Below are 18,618 nucleotides of genomic sequence, written 5' to 3'. Positions count from 1 at the left end.
GTAGTTTTTTGTCTGAGAAAAATCTAATCAAGCACCTAAGCTTATCAGCAATTTAAAGTGTAGCATCAATTTTTCATTTTCTTTACTCTGGCTTATAAAAAATTTGTAGGAATTACAGACAGCAAAGAGAAAGAATTTATCTTTCTCTGTAAAAACGGAAGAGCTGACACTGAACATAATGATTTGTTTCCTCCTCCCTTTTTACCCAGTTATTTACACCCATCAATAGTTTCAGCTAGAAGGGAACTACAAGTATCTCTTCCTGCCTGACCAATTCAGAGTTGACCAAATCAGAGCTTGCTATTAAGTGCATTGATCAAATGCATCTTCAGTGCTGTCAGGCTTGGAGTGTCAACCACTTATGCAGGACTTCGATTCCAGTATCTGGCCAAAATCCCAGTAAAGAAATCCTTCCTAATGCCCCCACTGCAGCTTTGAACTACTCCTCTATACCCTGTCACCTGAGTGTTCAGCACCTCCCCCCCATGTGTCGCCTCCTCAGGAAGCTGTAGAGAGCAATGCAGTCACTCTTCAGCCTCTTCCTCTCCAAACCAGATAAGCCCTAAATCCTCAAACTGCTCCTCACAGGACACTCCTTCCAGTCCCTAATAATAATACTGCTGCCCTGTGCAGCAGCAGAAAATTACCAGTAAAAAAAAAAAAAATGAAGAAGCTTGTTTGTCAACTTAACTTGAGAAATATTTTGTCAACTGGCTTTTCCCCTTTACAGACAAGAATGCAGTTCTTCCACTCAACTGTGAATCTTGAACACACCTGATTTACCAGAGTAAGCCCTGGATAGAGGCAGAAGCACGTGTGCTACCCTGCCCAAGGCCTGGATGCACTCAGCAGGTGGGGAACTTGAACAGAGTCTCTCTAAGCTTGACCATGCTTGTCCAGAACTCCAAGACCCAGGCTTTTCAGGTCCAATGCTACTTAATTTTATTGACTCAAAGAGTTTCTCTTATATTTGTCCCCTGAAATCCATTTCACAAACACTGATCAATAGGCATTTCCACTTTAAAAATCCTAACAAAACCAGTCAAGAAAGCAAGAATTAACTCTCTGCAGCAAAAAGTAAAGGATTACATTAAATGGATTAAGTAATTTCCTGACAGATATTGGTGCAGTTCTACAGCATGGTCCTATGTCTCACTTCAGAAACAGGATAGAGAGAAAAATCATAGACCAGCTTCAGCATTCATTGACTATTTTCCAGTTTTAGCCTGATGAAACCCAAATACATTACCAGCCCTTAAAAGTGGAAGTAGGAGGAAGCAGCAGCAGGGTAAAGGACAGAGTATGGAGCAAGCGGAAAAAAAAAAAAAAAGAAAGAATTACTGTATTCAGATTTGTATTTCATTTTCTTGCCACTGATCTGCAATTGAAAAGCTGAAAAAATTGAAAATGGAAGGAAATGAAAACAGCTTACTTTGATAAGGGTGCCATCTTCACCTTGGGATCCCTTGTAAAGCTTCTTCTGCTTCCCACTGCTTATGTTGAAAACCCTGAGAGGATGACATAAGACAACATGGCTCACTGTGCCCAGGTACTACTCTGGGGCTGTTGTCACCAGGATCGTTTTCTCTCCCTGTTCCTCATTCCACATAAAATACAGGAAACAGGGCCAAACTATAGAAAGTGGAGAAATTATCTCCATGAAGTATTATCACCAGACAATTAAACAGTTCAAGAAACAACCTTAAAAGTAATGCAGAGGCAGATCATCTGAATTGAGGCTTTATTCTCAAGCCAATAATCAATCAGTCCTCATTGCTGTAAAAATAGCTGGAGCTCCTTCATACTACAGCAAAGGATTAAGAGAGTGAGACACTTTATGACAGAATACAAAACCAAATTACATCCAGTGGAGATATGACCAAAATGTGACCAAAACTCCTAACATCTCACACAACTACAATAGGAGGAGATAGACAACTACAAAGAGACTCCTTTGCTTTCAAGCAGACATACTGGAGAAATGGATAAAAATAGAGAAGAGAATGAACTTCACTTGTTCAATGACAGTCACATCTAGTTCAGTTTTAGGTTCCCAGAGTCCCAGGTATTCCACAGCACCTCACAGCTTTTCACTAAGTACCTTCAAAACCAAAAATTACCACAGTGCAGAGGTTCTTGCTCCACAGTTCAATGATGTGCCAAGGAAGGCACACTTGCTCCCCCAGTAGAAAGGCTTTGCTCTGCAGAGTAACCCAGTGAGTCCCATGGAAATTGCAGGTTCACAGCTTTTTATCAGTGAGGGCAAAGGCAGAGTTCAACCTCCCAGTGCCTCAGATCTGTCTGAAAATGCTGTATCAAACAACTTAGAGGAATAATGATGGAGGTGGAGCTGCCTCTTTTATGACTGCAAAAATATTTTCAAGATGAGAAGTAAACTAACCTGATGTTACGATCCTGGCATCCAATAGCTGCGTATTTCCAGCTGGGGTCTACATCCATGTCATAAAGAGTGGTCTTCCTAACAATGTGATGTGTTCGGGTAAACTGGACCCCTTCTCCTGTCTAAACATATGGGTAACAACTCTTAACATATGGGTAACAAAATCAAGTACTTAATCCATTATTTAAAAAAAGTAAATACAGATGAGTCTTCTCACACAGCCAGCACAAAACAATCCTTCCCGGGAAGCTGCTGGGAGCAGACAGGACTGGAAGCACAAGGAACTCTTCCTTCCAGCCCATACTATTTCACCAGTTTTCACAATAGCTCTGGCAGTGAAAGAAAACCAGATATTCTAGCAGTTCTCTATTTCACATCTTGCTGTGAGAGGTCAGGCTGGGAGTAGCTACATGCTTCACACAACTAGTTCTCTGAATGTCATCTCTTCTATTGAGTCAGTGGGAGGCACTGAGGCTGAAATAGCAACAAGCTCATACAGAAACTCTGATATCATTCTTTGAAGTAACTCCTTTGTGGAGAGATTAGAAATTAGAAGTGTACAAAAAGCAGTGATAAGGTTACCTTCTGAGCAGTGCGGAAATAGATACTCTTGTCTGCCCCACAGCTTATCATTCGCACTTTCCCATCGTTGGCTGGAATTAAAAGGCAGAAGACAAAAGATGAACTTATAAAAGGTGGAGGAAATGCTTCAATTTATACCACTGCTCATTTATTCCAGCCTTGATTAGATAAGACTGACCCGTCCCCAAGCAGCAAAACAGAAGCCCTCTTCTCATGGACAGCATTTGTCTTTACTTTTGGCTTTAACACATGATTTTCAGAACAGATTAAGATGTAATTCTGTCTTCTCTCTCACCAGTATGCCCATATCTCTGTATGCCACAGCACTCTGTGGCAACATGGCACATTCTCATTCAGTAGAAGCTGAAAACAGGCAATAGGCACTTTTCAGAGCTTAGAGTTGGACACATGTTTTTGCTGCCCTTTCTTACTGCAGGGTCAGACTTCCCTTCTTCCCTAGGGACTCTACTGTAACCAAGCAGCTCCTTCAGGAAAGCAACACCTGATAAAACATCTGATAAAAAGTAATGACAGTGCATCCAATCTCACATGGGCCCTTGAACTGTGTCCACTTAGAGCATGACAGCACTTGGCTCATAAACCAGCGCAAAGGCCTTAGCTGCCAGTCTTTGAGCCCACTTCCCTCATCTCCTGGGAGTTCAGCTGGCTGCATTCAAGATAAGACAGATCTGTCAGAGAAACTTTTGCTGACCTTGGAGATCCTCCAGAAAAGAAAACTTGAAAAAACCACACAGTTGCTTTCAGGAGCCCCTGCTATGAAACTTCAGTGAGTTTCTTCATTCAAGAGCAGTTTCCAAGCCGAGGTTCCCATCCTTGAGTCCCAACTGAGCTACACTGCAGCAGCATTGCAGCCACACCTGTGCCTGGACAAATACCCCACTGATCCAAATCCTGACCCAACCCATGGACTCAGTTTCCTGATCTGAACTCCATCTTGCCTTGCTAGTATGGACTTGCCTGGCAGGTACCCAACTGTAGCTGACCCTGACCACTCCAGACTCATCAAGACCTTGAATTGCTTGAATCCACAGTCTTATCACTCTGTATTTATCTGTTGACCTGGACTACTGGCTGTACCTAGACTTGATCTGTTCATGTCCTGTGGTACTTTCCCATGGCCAGTGGAAAAGGCCACTACCTTTGCCAGCCTTCCTGTCACCCCTGGCATCTGGTTTTCCCTGACAGAGCAGCCAGCTCTTGCTCTTCCTGACTGTCTTGCTGTCTAACCATCAGTAGCTGGGATAAAATGTGCTCCACTACCAGGAAGGCAAAGACTTACAGTGGTTTACAATCATAAATTTACTTTACCCAAAACTTTTTTTTGGTGTGTTTTGGGACTTTTTTGGACAATGACTGCTCAGACTTCTCCTAAATTAGTTCTCTCTCAAATTAGTTAGAGGGAGTAAATCATTACAGATAACAGTTTTCCAAAGAAATGCTGAGGACTTCAATCAGGAGAGTTTTTCTTAGGAGGGAGGAAGGGAGAGGAAATGAAAGCAGAACCAGGAAAGAAGGCGCTTTCCGTTAAGACTGCAACTGAAAAAGATGGCCAAAAAAAACCCCATCTGTAGCTTCAAATTGACCTAGTCCAGTATTGAAGTAGATAATATTACAGCCACAATGGGACAACAGCAGTGCTCAAAGCTCCAGATTTGGAGGGAGGCCATGATTTGCTACCTGCAAACTTCACTGCAGTGATGGAAGAAGAATGTTCATCCAGGGTTTGCTGCAGGCTATAGTCCTTCCCAGCATCCAAGACATGAATCAATCTATCCCGACTGGCTGAGGCTAAGAGCTTTAAACCTGTCAGAAAATGAAAAAGACTACAAGATCATGACTTAAAAACTCATTTTTAAAACAGCTTTCCAAGTCTCCTTAAGGACCAAACATTATACTGTAGCTAAGTGCACAGATGGACACAAAGCAACACACTTGAATTTCACATTATAATAATATACAGAACAAGTTTCAATTTCAACATACAATATTCTAATAAAAAGTAAGAGAAAAAAAGACTTTTTCAAAGCCTGGATCTACTGGCCCAACACTAGAAGCCTGCTCTGAAATCCACGAGTATTTCAGCATGACAAGTCTAACATACCATAGCTGGATATTCGGACTTGCTCAACATTACATTCATAGGCAAAGGAGAAGCTGCTCAATTGCATTTACCTGTGTCAGGTTTGGAGTATTCCAGACATAGGATCTCAGAGTCATGGGCTTCCACCTTCAGCATTTCCTTCAGAGACTGCAACTCATATATTCTAGGACATAACACAGCTCATTTCAGTATGTTTAATAAAATTAGCATGACCTGGTTATTTTCTCATGCCTGACCAGTCTGCAATCTGCATAAGAAGCTTTATGGGATTACCTGAGAGTGCCTATCCTGTCCCCCGAGGCCAGGTGCTCCCCGCTGGGACTCACACAGACAGTGCGTATCCCCACCTTCGTATCCAGCACTTGTGCATCAGCTTTGTCTGCACTTCCTGCTGAGTTGTAATCAGTGTCCAGAAGTACCTGAGTGTTGTCATCTACATAGATGATTTTCATCAAGTCCTAGGGACACAATACACCCAGAAATATTTACTAGTTACAGAATATTAAAGCAAAGCATCTGCCTTAGAAACTGAGGTCCTGACCAACATAAACATTTTATTGGCAGCAATGCTGTAATTGGTAGGACCTTTAAGTTAGGAGCAAGCACTAAGCCCCTTCAGATTGCAGGATAGAAGTTTCACAGCTATGTCTCGCAATCACCCCTTTCAAAAGATTCAAGCTAGAAACTAACAGCATCTCCTGCACTTCTGACAAGATCTGGGATTAGTGATTACAACATATTGGGGTACACAGCAAGAATATGGAAGACTTGTAGGGATCATCTAAGTCAGCCTTCTGAGTTCTGACAGAAAAAGCAAGGTGGTTTATGAAAACAGCAATAGTCCCCAGGACCATTTCAGACAACCTGTGCTTCCACCTAGTACTCCTTTCATGTTTCTTCAGGTTCATACAGTTAACCAAATTTGTGCTCAGTTTACAGAACCTGTGTTGACTTGGAGATCCAAACTTTGGGCCTTAACTTGGGAATCTGTGTGTGAAGAAGAGCAACCCCAAGGACAAGGAGGTGATCCAAACCTAGGGTCTTACATTGCTGAGGATGTTGCGGTGCAGGGCTGTGCCGTGGATGTTGGAGCTTTCAGTGTTCCACAGACGAATGGTGTTGTCAGAGGAGCAGGTGATGAAAGAACCCGGGGGGAGGCAGGGCTGATTGTTGTCCTTCACCTCTGGATACATCTAAGAGCAAGTAAAATCAACCCCTGATTAATATTGTCTGGCATCTGGCACCCTAGACACTGAGAGCAAGCTTCAAAACAAAATGAGACAAAAGAGATGTTCTCTGTTTTCTAGACGTGAAAGCCAGACAGTTCTGATGAAAACCTATCTGCACACCAGAGCTTCATACTGACTTCAAATAAATGTTCATTGAGCTTCTCTCATCATAGAAAACCTCCTTAAGAAGCATGCAACAAAACAGTATCCTTTGTTTCTAATAGTTCAAAGAGAGCACTTCAAATCCCAAACAATGACCATGCAATAAACCACCTGGCATTGAAAGTTTGCAACTTTCATCTTCTATTGTCAATTTATAATTCAGAAGGAAAGGGTGAGATGCAATTAATAAATAGTAACAGAGTTCTCAACCTCTTCCCACTTTCTTTCCACTTCTCCCTCTCCTCACAACTGTTAGACATATTTCAACATATTAGCAACTCCATTGTTTCCTACACTTCCTTTCCTCCTCTCTGTCTCTCTGAGGGAAAGCCAACTGGACAGACTGCAAGATAACAGACACTTGAGAGGCTATTTCTGCATGTTCAGGTGAATATGTTAAGAAGGACCACAGTTCAGATTATATCACTTGTTCCATGGTTTTGACTTTGAAGCGCTTACTCCCCACAGATCTCAAGCAAATTTTTTGAGGTCAGCAATAAACTCTCATTTTCTAAAAGGATGCTCTGTATTCAACTTTGTTCCATTCTGCTCCTTCTCCCACCTTTTAACGATGAGATTTTTTTTCCAGTAGCACCATACATTGTTAGCCATTGCAGTGCAAAGAACTGTTTCCAGGTCCAGTAGCAAACACTAACCACAGCTAAAAATTTGAGTCCACTCTTTCCCTCTGCAGTAAGGATTTGCATTCAAATTTGGCAGCTCATCTGATGACTTTCTCAGCTGCAACTCACAGCCCAACACCTGTGTCTACAGACAACATACCTCAATGTTCCACACACAGGAGGAGTGATACAAAGCAGAGTACACCTTGCCCACTTTCTTTGGATCTTTGACATCCCACACATACAGGCTGTGGTCATTGTATACACAGGAAAGCCACTGGTTGGTGGGGTCAAAGGTCAAGGCAATCGTGTCTGGATACTTCGCATCAGCCACACCAGAGAAAAGACGGCTGCACAAAGAGAGAACAACAGCCTGGTTAACTTGTGCTCTCTAGGAGTTGGGGCAATGCGCGAACAGGAGAGCTCAGATTCTCCATGGGGTGCTGTTGAGATGAACAATGTAATGTGGCATCTATAGGTAGAGAGAGTAGTTGGCCAGGGAAGCCTGTCACATGAACAACCAGGGTCCCAAAAGAAGCGTTGAAGTCCCATGGCAAAAGTCTTTCTCCTTGCAATGCAAATGTAGCCCAGTCATACTGGGCAAGCCTGCAAAAGCTGACAGGAGAGATCTGCAAAATGTTGCCAATTTTAATCCATAAAAAGAGCATGCTCCAGATGGCAAACATTTGGGGAACAGTTCTAATCCCCATAAGCCTCCCTTGCTCCCTTTCCACCCTTCTCCACAGTACCTGGCCTCAGTCACACTTGCGATGTCAGTTCCCAGGAAGTGTGGCTTTGGCAGAGTAGTGACAAAGTGAAGGTTCAAAGGGTTAAAAATCCGCACGGTGCCGTCAGCACAGCCACAGAAGATGTAGTCATGATTCACAGAGATGCAGTTTGCCACGGTGGTCTGAGGAGGACACAGCACATGAGACAGAAAATGAGAAATGTGCTCTCACGTTAAAGGTCACCCGACACACAACAGGGAGAACAGCGAATTGACAGACAAAGGAGTCATGGTCAGAAGAGCTGTAGTGAAGTCGAGCCCTGGGAGTAAGGAAAAGCCTAAAAATCCATTTCTCCTTTCTGAAGAACTTTACAGCCAAGGTCCACTGCAAATCCCAAACAGTTAGAAGAAAGCCCAGTTTCTCTGCCACCCACTATGATGGGAGGCCAGCCGAGCTACGCATTTGCTCCAGCTGAGTCCTAATCTGAACATTGCTTTTATTTCTGTGACATTCAACGACACTGGCAGGCAAACAGCACCTCACCCTGTACTAACACACCAACACATTACCTGTCCGGAGGGGATAAGAAGGAGAACAAAATGGATTTTCTTCCCCTCCCTTTGGGATCAGTACAAATGGCAGAAAATGGTACAAAATGGAGTGTAGTGAAAAGGGGATGAGTTCAATGCAGAAAGTTTTTTCAACTTACTGTGAAGCTGTCTGTATTCTGAGCAAGAGTGAAAGGCAGGTTTTAGAGAGGAAAGGAAAGGAAAGAAAAGAAGAGGAATTTCACTTGAGTGAAAGTGTGGACAGACTTTTTCCCTTGATTTTAATACAGTGGATCCTTTCAGGTGGGCATGTTACATTCAGTTGAAAGGAAAACAAGCGTGATCAAATTTGTAACTATGGTCCAGCCTAGTAGTTTAGAATAGCCAAATCAACTAGCACCTTGGGAACCTGCATGCACAAGCCAAGTAAGACACTGCAGAGAGGACAGAAACCAGAATCCTTCTAAAACTCCTACTTGCCTCAGCCAAGCCGGGGGGACCATATAGGAGTTGCCATAAGGACATTATTTTACCAGTGGAGCAGTCGCTGTAATGCTTAGGCATGAGAATGAAAGAGGCTCAACGATCAGTAAAATCCCTTTGTCAAGAAATAACACTATTTTTGCCCAGCCTTCCAGAGTAAATCACGGGGTTGCAGAGGCACAATTATTTTCACTGCTCATGGTCAGCTTGTCTCTCTGAGTGCCCTCATTATTTGTTGTTCCTGATCTGCTTCAGCAGGATAGGAGGATGTAAAACTCACCCTCAGCTCCACCCACTTGTCTAGTAGCCTTTTTTCATTGAATTCACAGAGCAGGCCTGAGGATGTGATACAGAAAGTGCTGTCAGCTTTTTTGCCCCTTCCACAAGCCACATCTGCAAAGAAGTTGTTCCTCAGTTCTCCAAGCAGTCCCGAACGACCCAGCAAGGGGACTGTGGCATTGACCTGCCAATAGAAAACAGTTTGCTATAAGTACAGCTAGGCACTTTAGGCAGACAGTGAATTTTTTAGAACATCAACCCCTGAGTGCTGAATTGATTCAAAGAAAAAACTGTCAACAGCCTAAGGAGAGGTTTTACTTGCTGTTCATGTTTACAACTGTTCATGACCACACAGAAAAATCACCATAGGTGGATTCTGCCCCCCAGAGAACAACACAACGGCCAAAAGTTTAAACACTTTGTTTGATGCTTCGAAGTTATACTCACAACCTTTTGAGATGCTCATACCAATGTCAAATAGCTCATCCTACCTCTATGCTCAAAGGAGTTAAACGACTGCAGCTCTTTTCTAGTTTATTTGTCCTTCAGTATATGTGACTACTAAAGAACAAGCATGCTGCTATGCAACTCCAGGAGGCACACCCCTACCTCAGTGCAGGATAAGACAGATAAGACAAGCTTTTGATGTTGTCAGGCCATACGGAGATTGAGACTTGAGGGCCAGGGATGGAAGGCTATCTTTGCATCCCAGAAAAATAAAAAAAAAGCTCCCACTTCCCACAGCTCACTGGGGCAAAATCCACCTTGCTCTATGATAGAAATGCCTGTTTACAGGTTGGCCTTGATGTACTTTCTCTCACCTTAGAGGTTTTGCTGTCATCCAGGTACCAGAACTTGATATGTCGATTTCCAGCAGTGACAAAGTAACTGCAGTCCTCTGAGAATGACACTGCTGTCACTTTACTTGAGACTTTGTTGGCTGCCACTACGATGTTTTTCTAGAAACATAATTGTTTATATCAATTAATTTCTTTGCTCAGAAGCAAAGGAAACTAATTTCAGTTACAGGCACACATCCAGCACAAGCAATGCAGCAGGGAAAAGATGAGGCCCAAACTATTCCCCATTCACCTCCATATACAACCTCCCCACCATTAGCTGGGAACATTGATTTGGCAGACAGTATAATTCATATTTATATTCAGTTCCTCTTCCACATTAACTATGATCAAGAACAAATCAGCAGGCACTATGGCCTGCAGGAACTTAGTGTCTGAGCCATGACAAACATGTTGGTTTCAGAATCACCAGGAGCTCAGAGCAAACCCATTTCCCTTCCTAAACAGCAAATGCAGATGTATGCCAGCACAAGGAAAAACTCCCCCATCGCCCCCCAGGCAGCAATGAGGGCATTGCATTCAAGATAGGGAACAGCTATTTTTCACAGAGAAATCTGTACAGGTTCTTCCACAAATTCTTCTTTCTCTTTAAACACGTTATACTTTATCAAAGGACTCAAAATATGCAAAGACCATCTCTGTACTGAAAGAGAAAAAGCAGAATGTGTTCTACCTCAAATGTGCACCTCAAAATGTCAAAGTCTGGGAAAGGAGAAAGACACAGGGACAGAAAACAGAATGGCCACTGCTCAGGCAGAATGTCATATAGCAGGAGGTGTTCCCTGTTCACACATCATTGCTCAGTTTCCTCTCCCTGCCTTTTCCCAGTTAAAAGTGAGAATAAATAAGTTTTCTGCTTTGTCTGTTGTAGGTTTGCAAGCATGCAACACCTGGCTGGCAAGCGAGAACCCCTTCTCATTATTGCTGTGATTCCTTTACCCTTCCTTTCAGAGATTCAGCTGCTCCTAGTCTTCCAGACACAATGCCCTCAGCACACAAGCTATGTCACTCTGAGGGTCCCACTGGACTGTGTGATGGCAGAACTGAAGAAGAAACCAGCACAAGGGGAGTCTAGCCTGCTGCACCATCACCATGCAGGATCACCCAATCCAGAATGAAGGAAAAGCAAGTGGGACAGCAATTACCATAACTTCTTTCAAGACAGTGCACAGAGAAGAGCTTGGGACCCTTGCAGACCTCAACTTCTGGATCACTGCTGTGGTCTTTCTTTAGGGAAGCAAGGGAATCCTACAGACAACATGGATTTTCTTTTCTATCACAGCCAAATTACTAGGTCTGCCAGTCAGGAGAAATGGGGAAATCAAAGCAGCAGCACAGAGGATAGACAGGTTGTGCTTAAAAGTGCAGGACAAGGCCTCAGGAGATCTATATACTCGGTCTTTATTGACTTTGGTCAGGTAAAGTATCTCTAGCTTTGGTGTCCAGCCTGCAAAGTAAAGGCCAGCTAGATCTCCCATCACACTCTGGAGTGTAAGCCTAAAGTGTGTATTCTTCAGCACAGAAGAGTCAAACAGTCCTTATCTCAGAAGTTCCCATGTCCACAATTACACAGTGAACAGAAAAACCCAGATAAGCAAGGGAAAGCAAAACTCCTTGTACTGTTCCACACATGCCACGTATTGTGACTCTGTCCAAGTCACAACTTTCATTTGTGTAACTAGAAATAACTCAAAGGCTGAGCACTCAATTTTCAACACAGACATATACACTTAGGTTCTCTCACTACACATAGTTCGGCTAAATGAAAATATAGCAAATATAGCATTAAACTTCACCTCACACAGAAGAGAACGGTGAGATCTTAAATTACAGCACAGGAAATGTGATGAAGAGAGTAACATACTAAATGACTACAGACCTACAAGCTGCAAGAGAAGAGAAGAAACTTGAACTTTTTAAGAAAACTGGGGAAACTTTATACTGGCCCTCCAGTAACTAAAGAAGGCCTACAAGAAACATGGGGAGGCGACCCTTCATTAGGGAGTGTAGTGAGAGGACAAAGGGTAATGGTTTTAAACCGAAAGAGAGAGATGTAGATTAGCTATTATCAAGAAATTCTTTACTGTGAGGGTGGTGAAGCACTGGAACAGCCTGCCCAGAAAAGTTGTAGGTGCCCCATTCCCAGAAATGTTCAAGGCTAGATTGGACAGGGCTGTGATTGGGTTTCCACCTGGTCTAGTGGGAGGTATCTCTGCCCATGGCAGGGAAATTGGAACTAGGTAATCTTTAGGGTCTCTTCCAACTCAAACCATTCTATGATCCCATGAGATTTAACAGATGCATTGATTTTTTTTCTTAAATCATATTTCTTTCAGAGAGGGTTACAGCACTTGAAGAGGTAGCAGGAACATCTATTGCAATACAAAAGATTCCTAGCCTACTAAAAAGAAATGTTTGTTTTCTTATGTACAAACAATAAATGCTTAAATGCTTACTAGAGGATAAGACACAGGTTTTGTTTCTACCAAGTGTTGCCTTGATCCAATGACAGGCAGTGACTTTGATCAGCTTTCGCTCATTATGAATTCCCTGTGTTCCCCTTCTCACCCATCATGGATGGGATCAGAGTATCACAACTTCTGACATAAAAAAACCAAAACAAGCCAAGAGCATCCACTACACTACAAAAGAAATCTCTGCCCTGTGAGAGTTTCCTTCCTTAACCTCATAAATTAGTTTTTAATAAGCCTCTAAAAAAGCACAATGGCTTGGCAAGGTTTCAAAGTCCAGGCTTTTCTGGCTGGACAGCAAAATGTCACACATCTCCAAGCATAAAGAATATCCGTTCATGGAAATGACTTAGATCTTCCCTAAGGGACCATAGCCTTTTCTCTCTTGTCCAAATTTGTCCATCCTATGAATGTCAAAAACCAAACAAAAACTACAGAATTTAAAAAAAAAAAAAAAAAAAAGGCAAGATGGAACTGAAATAGTTTACAGTCAAACTGGAAGCTCTTTTTGACTTAGCAATGCCTTGTAGTTCACCCAACCTCCTAGAAAACTTACCTTCCATGACCACACATTGACAATCATGTCATGCTGGTACCCCACTGAAACGATGTACTTGGAGCTGGGGGAGAAGGCCACACAGGCCACGCCGTACTTGTGCTCCTGGAGCTCTGCCACCTGGCTTCGCTCAGCCACGTCCCACACCCGAACTGCTGGCATGTGTCCGCTCTGGAAGGGACAAGAACAGGCACAAAACACAAGGTGTAACCCCAAAATCAGTTCTGACAGATTTGAGCACATAAATGTGCAGGAGCTTGGGAAAAGGTGTCTAGACGGTGCAGTCACAATAGGTTTAGTGGTTCCTTTGATTCTTTAAAGCTCTGGTTGAGACCAACCTAAGGAGTATATGCTTTTCAACAGCTGTGCAAATTAATACCACCTCCCTTGCTTTAAATCTCTTCTTATGCTACTCACAAAATGCTAGTCCCTGATCTAGCCAGGGACTAGAACAATACTTTTGATGCACATCCCTGGTCTTTGTAATAGGAATTTACAGCCTGCTAGTGAAAAGGATTATAATAGATTGTTATCCCTAGACTCAGTGAACAAAAAGCCCTCACTTCCTCTGCTCCTAACACAACATGGACATTTGAGATATCAATCCAGGTCATGCCATACAAAAACATGACATGGCTGTTGTGGGAACTCTCACACACCATCTGAGGGAAGTCTCTGAGGGATTGGCAGCATCATTTCTGTCACAAGGTAACACACAGATGCACTCTGCCCGAAAGAGTGCAGGCAGGGAAAAGTCAGAGAAAAAGACACAGCAGGAACAGAGCCTCCCGTTTAATGTTTGCTTTCCAGAGAAACAGAAATGCCAATTCAGCACTTTCTGCCAGACAAATCTAGTCTTTTGTTTAATTGTTTATTAAGCCAAATTAAAACAAGGCGCACAAGATGAGCTGAAATGCTGGCCAAAAAATGTGCTTGATGGACAAATCTCACTCAAGTAACTGCTCATGATTTCACATTGAAGTCTGTCAAAACAGTAGCTTGTAAGATAACATATCCATGGCAACATGGCAGAGTGGTATCTTTTTGATTGGTTTTAAGTTAGTAACTTGATTGTGTGGGAGAGGCAAGTCTCATCACAAGTAAAAGTCAAAGCTATAAAAGCTTAAAATTGTGAATGTTTTAATTGCCTTGTTCTAAAGCTCAGCTAAGCAACTGCTTGTGGCCTGGAAAAATGCCATGGTCAGATTTAACTGCAGTTGGTACAGTTCTCCCTCTGCAACAAAGAGCTCAGGTCTCAGGGTGGCTGGCAAGATGTTACAAGGACCTGAATCAGCTGTTCTTCAAAACAACTGCTATACTTAAACACATACATACATATAAATATTTCCCAGTAACTTAGCATATACCCCAGGACCTTAAAAAATTGAATTTGCATTTCATCTTTCAAGAAATGCTCACTAAAAGACAGCTGTGTGACCCCCATGGACAAGGACTCTAGACCTCCATGGGGAGAAAAAAAAATAATAATTAAAAAGAGAGAAAAAATATTTTATTATGAATTTGAAATATGTATAAGACATTTAATATGCATGGAAGCCAAAATTTAACCTCCATGCTCTCCTCCCTGAAAAGCCAGTCATGCAGAAAACTAAGGTGTTATTAGGCAGAATTAGCATAATGCAGCTACATGGGAACTCGACAAAGTGAACTCAGAAAACATTTCCCTATGGGACAGGGGTTGGACTAAGACACGACTGCTGACACCAGCAGGGGACACTGCTACACTAAGCAATAATTCAAATGTCAGACATGTGGGAGGATACTGAAAAAAATAAACGGTTTTACAACAGGGCAAGAGGAGACATGTTTTGCAACAAAGGGGGAAAAAAAAACAACAAAAACCCAACAAACCTCCCCCCCAAAAAAACCCCACAAGAATAACAACAAAATCCCTACAAAGTTCAAGTATAACTGGAACAGCTTTTTTTTTTTTTTTTAATAATTTTAATTTGCCATTTACCCCAATGTATTTTCTGACAGAAAAATTTGTTAGTGAGAAAAGTTCCCATTTCATTTTTTACCATTTTTTCTTACCCTACATGAAAAGCATCAAGCACCAACAATTAAAAAAAAAAAAAAAAAAGAGGAAAATAAAAGAAGGCACTAGAATCATCAGAACTGAACACTATGAGCTATAAAACCTCATGTTTTCACTAAAAAAAATAATGACAACATCTAATGATGTAAAATTTATGCTAATTTTTTCAGTGTCGTGGTAGCTTCCGTCAAAAAAAACCCCACTCTTTTTTCTAAGCTTGGTCTGATCCATGCAGGATCCAGGCCCAGCTTTGGAGCCACCTGGTGACATGACAGCTGCCATCACAGTGATCACACCAAGGACCTCTGGAGCAAACAGTCTCCACCTTATCAGCTCCAACTCAAGACAGTGACACATTTCTCCCTGTGGCTGAGGCTCACAAGACCTGTCTCACAAATGCTCCCTCCCCATCTCTTACAGAGGCACAGGGACTAGTGGTAAACTGCCATTAATCACACACAAGAGCAAACTGAGCCCAACCATACAGAGGTCAGCATTTCTGCGGATTTTTAACATCCAGCAATTCCAGCCTCATGACACAGCTCGTGTCTTGAGCTTCTAATGCAGAACAGACACACAGTGTACTCATCCTTATTCTCCCCTTTGGGTACGTTGGGAAAGAGGAAGCAATTGCTCCCCCCAGCCAAACAAACAATGCCAAACCACAGGCACCAGCATCTTCTGTGACTGTTCCTAAAATTCCATTCCACATGCACTTTTCATTTTTCCTGCAACACTGTTTCTGGCTTCAATTACTTCCTGAAATCCTAAAGGGGCAATGCTAAGCTCAAGCCAAGATTCAGGACCATCCAAGTACTCTTCATTGACGCTAGAGAGAACGACAGCTGCATGTACTTTTGCTTATTTTCACTCTACCTTCAGCCCACAGATGCCACCCCAGAAGACCCATCCCTCAAGCTGAGGTGTTCAAAAACTCCCAGGAGGAGCACCCAGTGCTCAGCAAGTCCACTGAACAGTAAGGCAACACTCAAACTCACTTCTCTGTGTGAAAACAGCCTGTTTCTTCTAAGCCTCTCTGCCTGGAGATGGAGATGCGCAAAATGCAATGGACAAGGTGTGCCCTCTCTCCTCTCACACTTACCTCTCCTGTAACCAAATATTTTCCATCTGGAGAGAAAGCAAGTGCTGTAATTGTTTTCCTAAAACAGAGAAAATAACACTGAGAAACATTTCCAACATGTGACTTCATTTCAATACATCATGACTGGGGAGTAGGTTGGGACAAACTGAAAAGCTGCTAAAGCCACCCATAACAGCCTGATATAATGGTTTTGCTTTGCCATGAGGGGGTTTCTTGCTGCCCAAGTCTCAAACACCAACCTACAGTAACAGAAAAGCTCCAAAATTTGAGGTTCATTGCTGCACCTTTATTCCAGGTGCAGGGCTGTGTCATAGTGCTGGCTTCAATAATGAGGTCATCATTTGGGGTGGGGGGAAAAAAAAGTCAGATACCATGGAGATGTAGTAAGATTCCCTCCATGACATGACCATGAGCAGATCCTCTTGGGATCACAATGTTTATGAGGTGGTACTTCGTCAGCAATAGCACCTCATGCAAGGAGATGGAGCCAAAGCAGCAGGCAGCCTGTCCCCAAGGCAACTCTAACTGAGGGGATTTAGCCTGGAGCAACAGCAGCTCCTGTGCTTCAGTCAAGCCATAAAAGTCTTGAATTCACCTCACAGAAACCAAGTCCAGCTTAAAGCTTTACTCACCTGGAGCTGTTTAGAATATGGTGTTGCTTATTTTTTCTAGGGTTGAACAGTACAACAACACACCTAGATGGAGGAAACAGAAAAACGAAGAGAGGTTACATCCCCACATGCATAAAGGTAACCAAAGAGCTATCTTTGCTGGAAAAGAAAAAAAAAAAAAAAAAAAGAAAAAAAAGGCAGCAAAGTAGCCCCAAAAAGCTGTTTTATCCCCTAATCTCAGACTGAGCTGAGGTTAACAAGAAAACACAAAGCAAAAGAACAGTTCAGAGGGAAATCATAAATCTCTCCCATGTTGAGGAATACCATTTGCTAGTACCATAAATAATTACCTTTCCACCCTCCAGGATCCCTGAGTCTGATTGTTCAAACTGGACAGCAAGGCTGACCATGAAAGCTTGTGCAAAGCCCTAATAGATTATGTTCCCTGCCATAAAAGTGACCCTGGGCACCAAACCAGTGTGTCTGGTAAGAGTAAGAAGATAGAGAAGAAGGAAAGAGTGAAGCTTTTGGCAAAGATTTCTGGGGCACATGAAGGGGAATTAAAGGCACTAAATTTCTGTGCCTGACCTTAACAACAGACAGGACAGAAACCACTGAGTATAGCATAAGAAGCAACTGGCAGGTTGAGAAGTGAGACATATAGTGCCAAAAAAATATTGACCTTAGAAGTCTATCTGCATAAACAACTTGCTCAGGGACCTTGCAGATGGCAAGCAATACTAAGCTCCTAGCAAGCAATATAATCACCTCCACTGGGAGCAAAACATCTCTATTGCTGACTGGGTGGGGAAGGAAGGAGAAAAGATCAAATCTTCCACTACTCTTGCCCACAGCACACTGCCTGGTGCCTCAGTCCACCACAACCAGACCAACAGGAGTCACGGGTACTGCAGCCTTCCCCGCTCCCCACAAAAACCCTGTATACTATTTTTAAATCCTCATGTATTTGTCTTGTAGCAGAGCACAGTAACAACCAGTAACAAAATATGGTGTTCTGGGAATAAAAAGATAGAGTAACAATTGCTCTGATAACCTTGTGCCCTATTTTTCACTTCACTTCTGAAACAGAAACTGTGGGGTTTGCCTGTCCCTCTACAAGAACACACTGCTGGGGTTTGGAGAGTCCCAGCTCCTCCCTCACTGCAGTGTTGGGACAGCACTGCAGGATGTCCCTGCTCCACTGCCAGCAGCCTTCACTGCACTGAGGATTTCATTCACATCACCATCGTGGGGTTTGCTTGCAACATATGCCAGGCTACAGACATCAATCACTGGGAGAAACATGCTGGACACACACAAGAAGTAGAGGAGGTGGCCTGGAGTAAAGGAGTAGAGGAGTTGGCCTGAAACAGCCAAGCAGAAAGGCCAAAAGCTGAGGCATCACAGAAATCCACTGCAGAACTTCACCTAAAGACCTCACCAACATTTCAAGACAGGTGATGCATACTCATGCGCAGGACAAATCACACCTTGGCACCACGCTGCCTGGAACAAGAACCACATCCTTCCAGGCCCCACTCCACATCCCCAGCAGCAGACAACACCCTAAAATATCTCTGGCAGCTCCTCACCTAGCCCTGGCAGCTAACCTTTCCCTTGGTCTGACCAGGCCACATTGCCAGAAGGAGTGTAAATTTTGAAATGGAAAAGAGAGCAGAAAAGAGGAGTGATACACCAATACCTTGAGCTGAGAGTCCTTGGCTGAACCTGCCACACTCCATTAACATTGCTAGCTCAAAGCCAGCATCCAAAGCACTGAGGATGCACAGAATATGTCCTCT

General features: G+C 43.0%; 1 protein-coding gene across 1 annotated transcript in view; it reads right to left on the bottom strand.

Moving 5' to 3' along the window:
- The window catches only part of MAPKBP1 (mitogen-activated protein kinase binding protein 1), a 100,089-nt gene that overhangs the window by 30,179 nt on the left and 51,292 nt on the right, over positions 1–18,618 (bottom strand). Inside the window, exons 3-16 of the mRNA XM_066321239.1 lie at positions 16,838–16,900; positions 16,206–16,263; positions 13,045–13,215; positions 9,979–10,116; positions 9,159–9,341; positions 7,869–8,029; positions 7,280–7,469; positions 6,152–6,298; positions 5,379–5,563; positions 5,177–5,268; positions 4,682–4,807; positions 2,984–3,054; positions 2,402–2,523; positions 1,433–1,508 (exon numbers count right to left, since the gene is read on the bottom strand). Coding sequence (XP_066177336.1) covers positions 1,433–1,508; positions 2,402–2,523; positions 2,984–3,054; positions 4,682–4,807; positions 5,177–5,268; positions 5,379–5,563; positions 6,152–6,298; positions 7,280–7,469; positions 7,869–8,029; positions 9,159–9,341; positions 9,979–10,116; positions 13,045–13,215; positions 16,206–16,263; positions 16,838–16,900 — 1,783 coding nt within the window. The remainder of the gene's footprint in view (positions 1–1,432; positions 1,509–2,401; positions 2,524–2,983; positions 3,055–4,681; positions 4,808–5,176; positions 5,269–5,378; positions 5,564–6,151; positions 6,299–7,279; positions 7,470–7,868; positions 8,030–9,158; positions 9,342–9,978; positions 10,117–13,044; positions 13,216–16,205; positions 16,264–16,837; positions 16,901–18,618) is intronic.

Source organism: Sylvia atricapilla, chromosome 6 (assembly GCF_009819655.1).
Source record: "Sylvia atricapilla isolate bSylAtr1 chromosome 6, bSylAtr1.pri, whole genome shotgun sequence".
In the NCBI taxonomy this organism is placed as follows: Eukaryota; Metazoa; Chordata; class Aves; order Passeriformes; family Sylviidae; genus Sylvia; species Sylvia atricapilla.
This window is presented reverse-complemented; position numbering and strand designations above follow the sequence as displayed.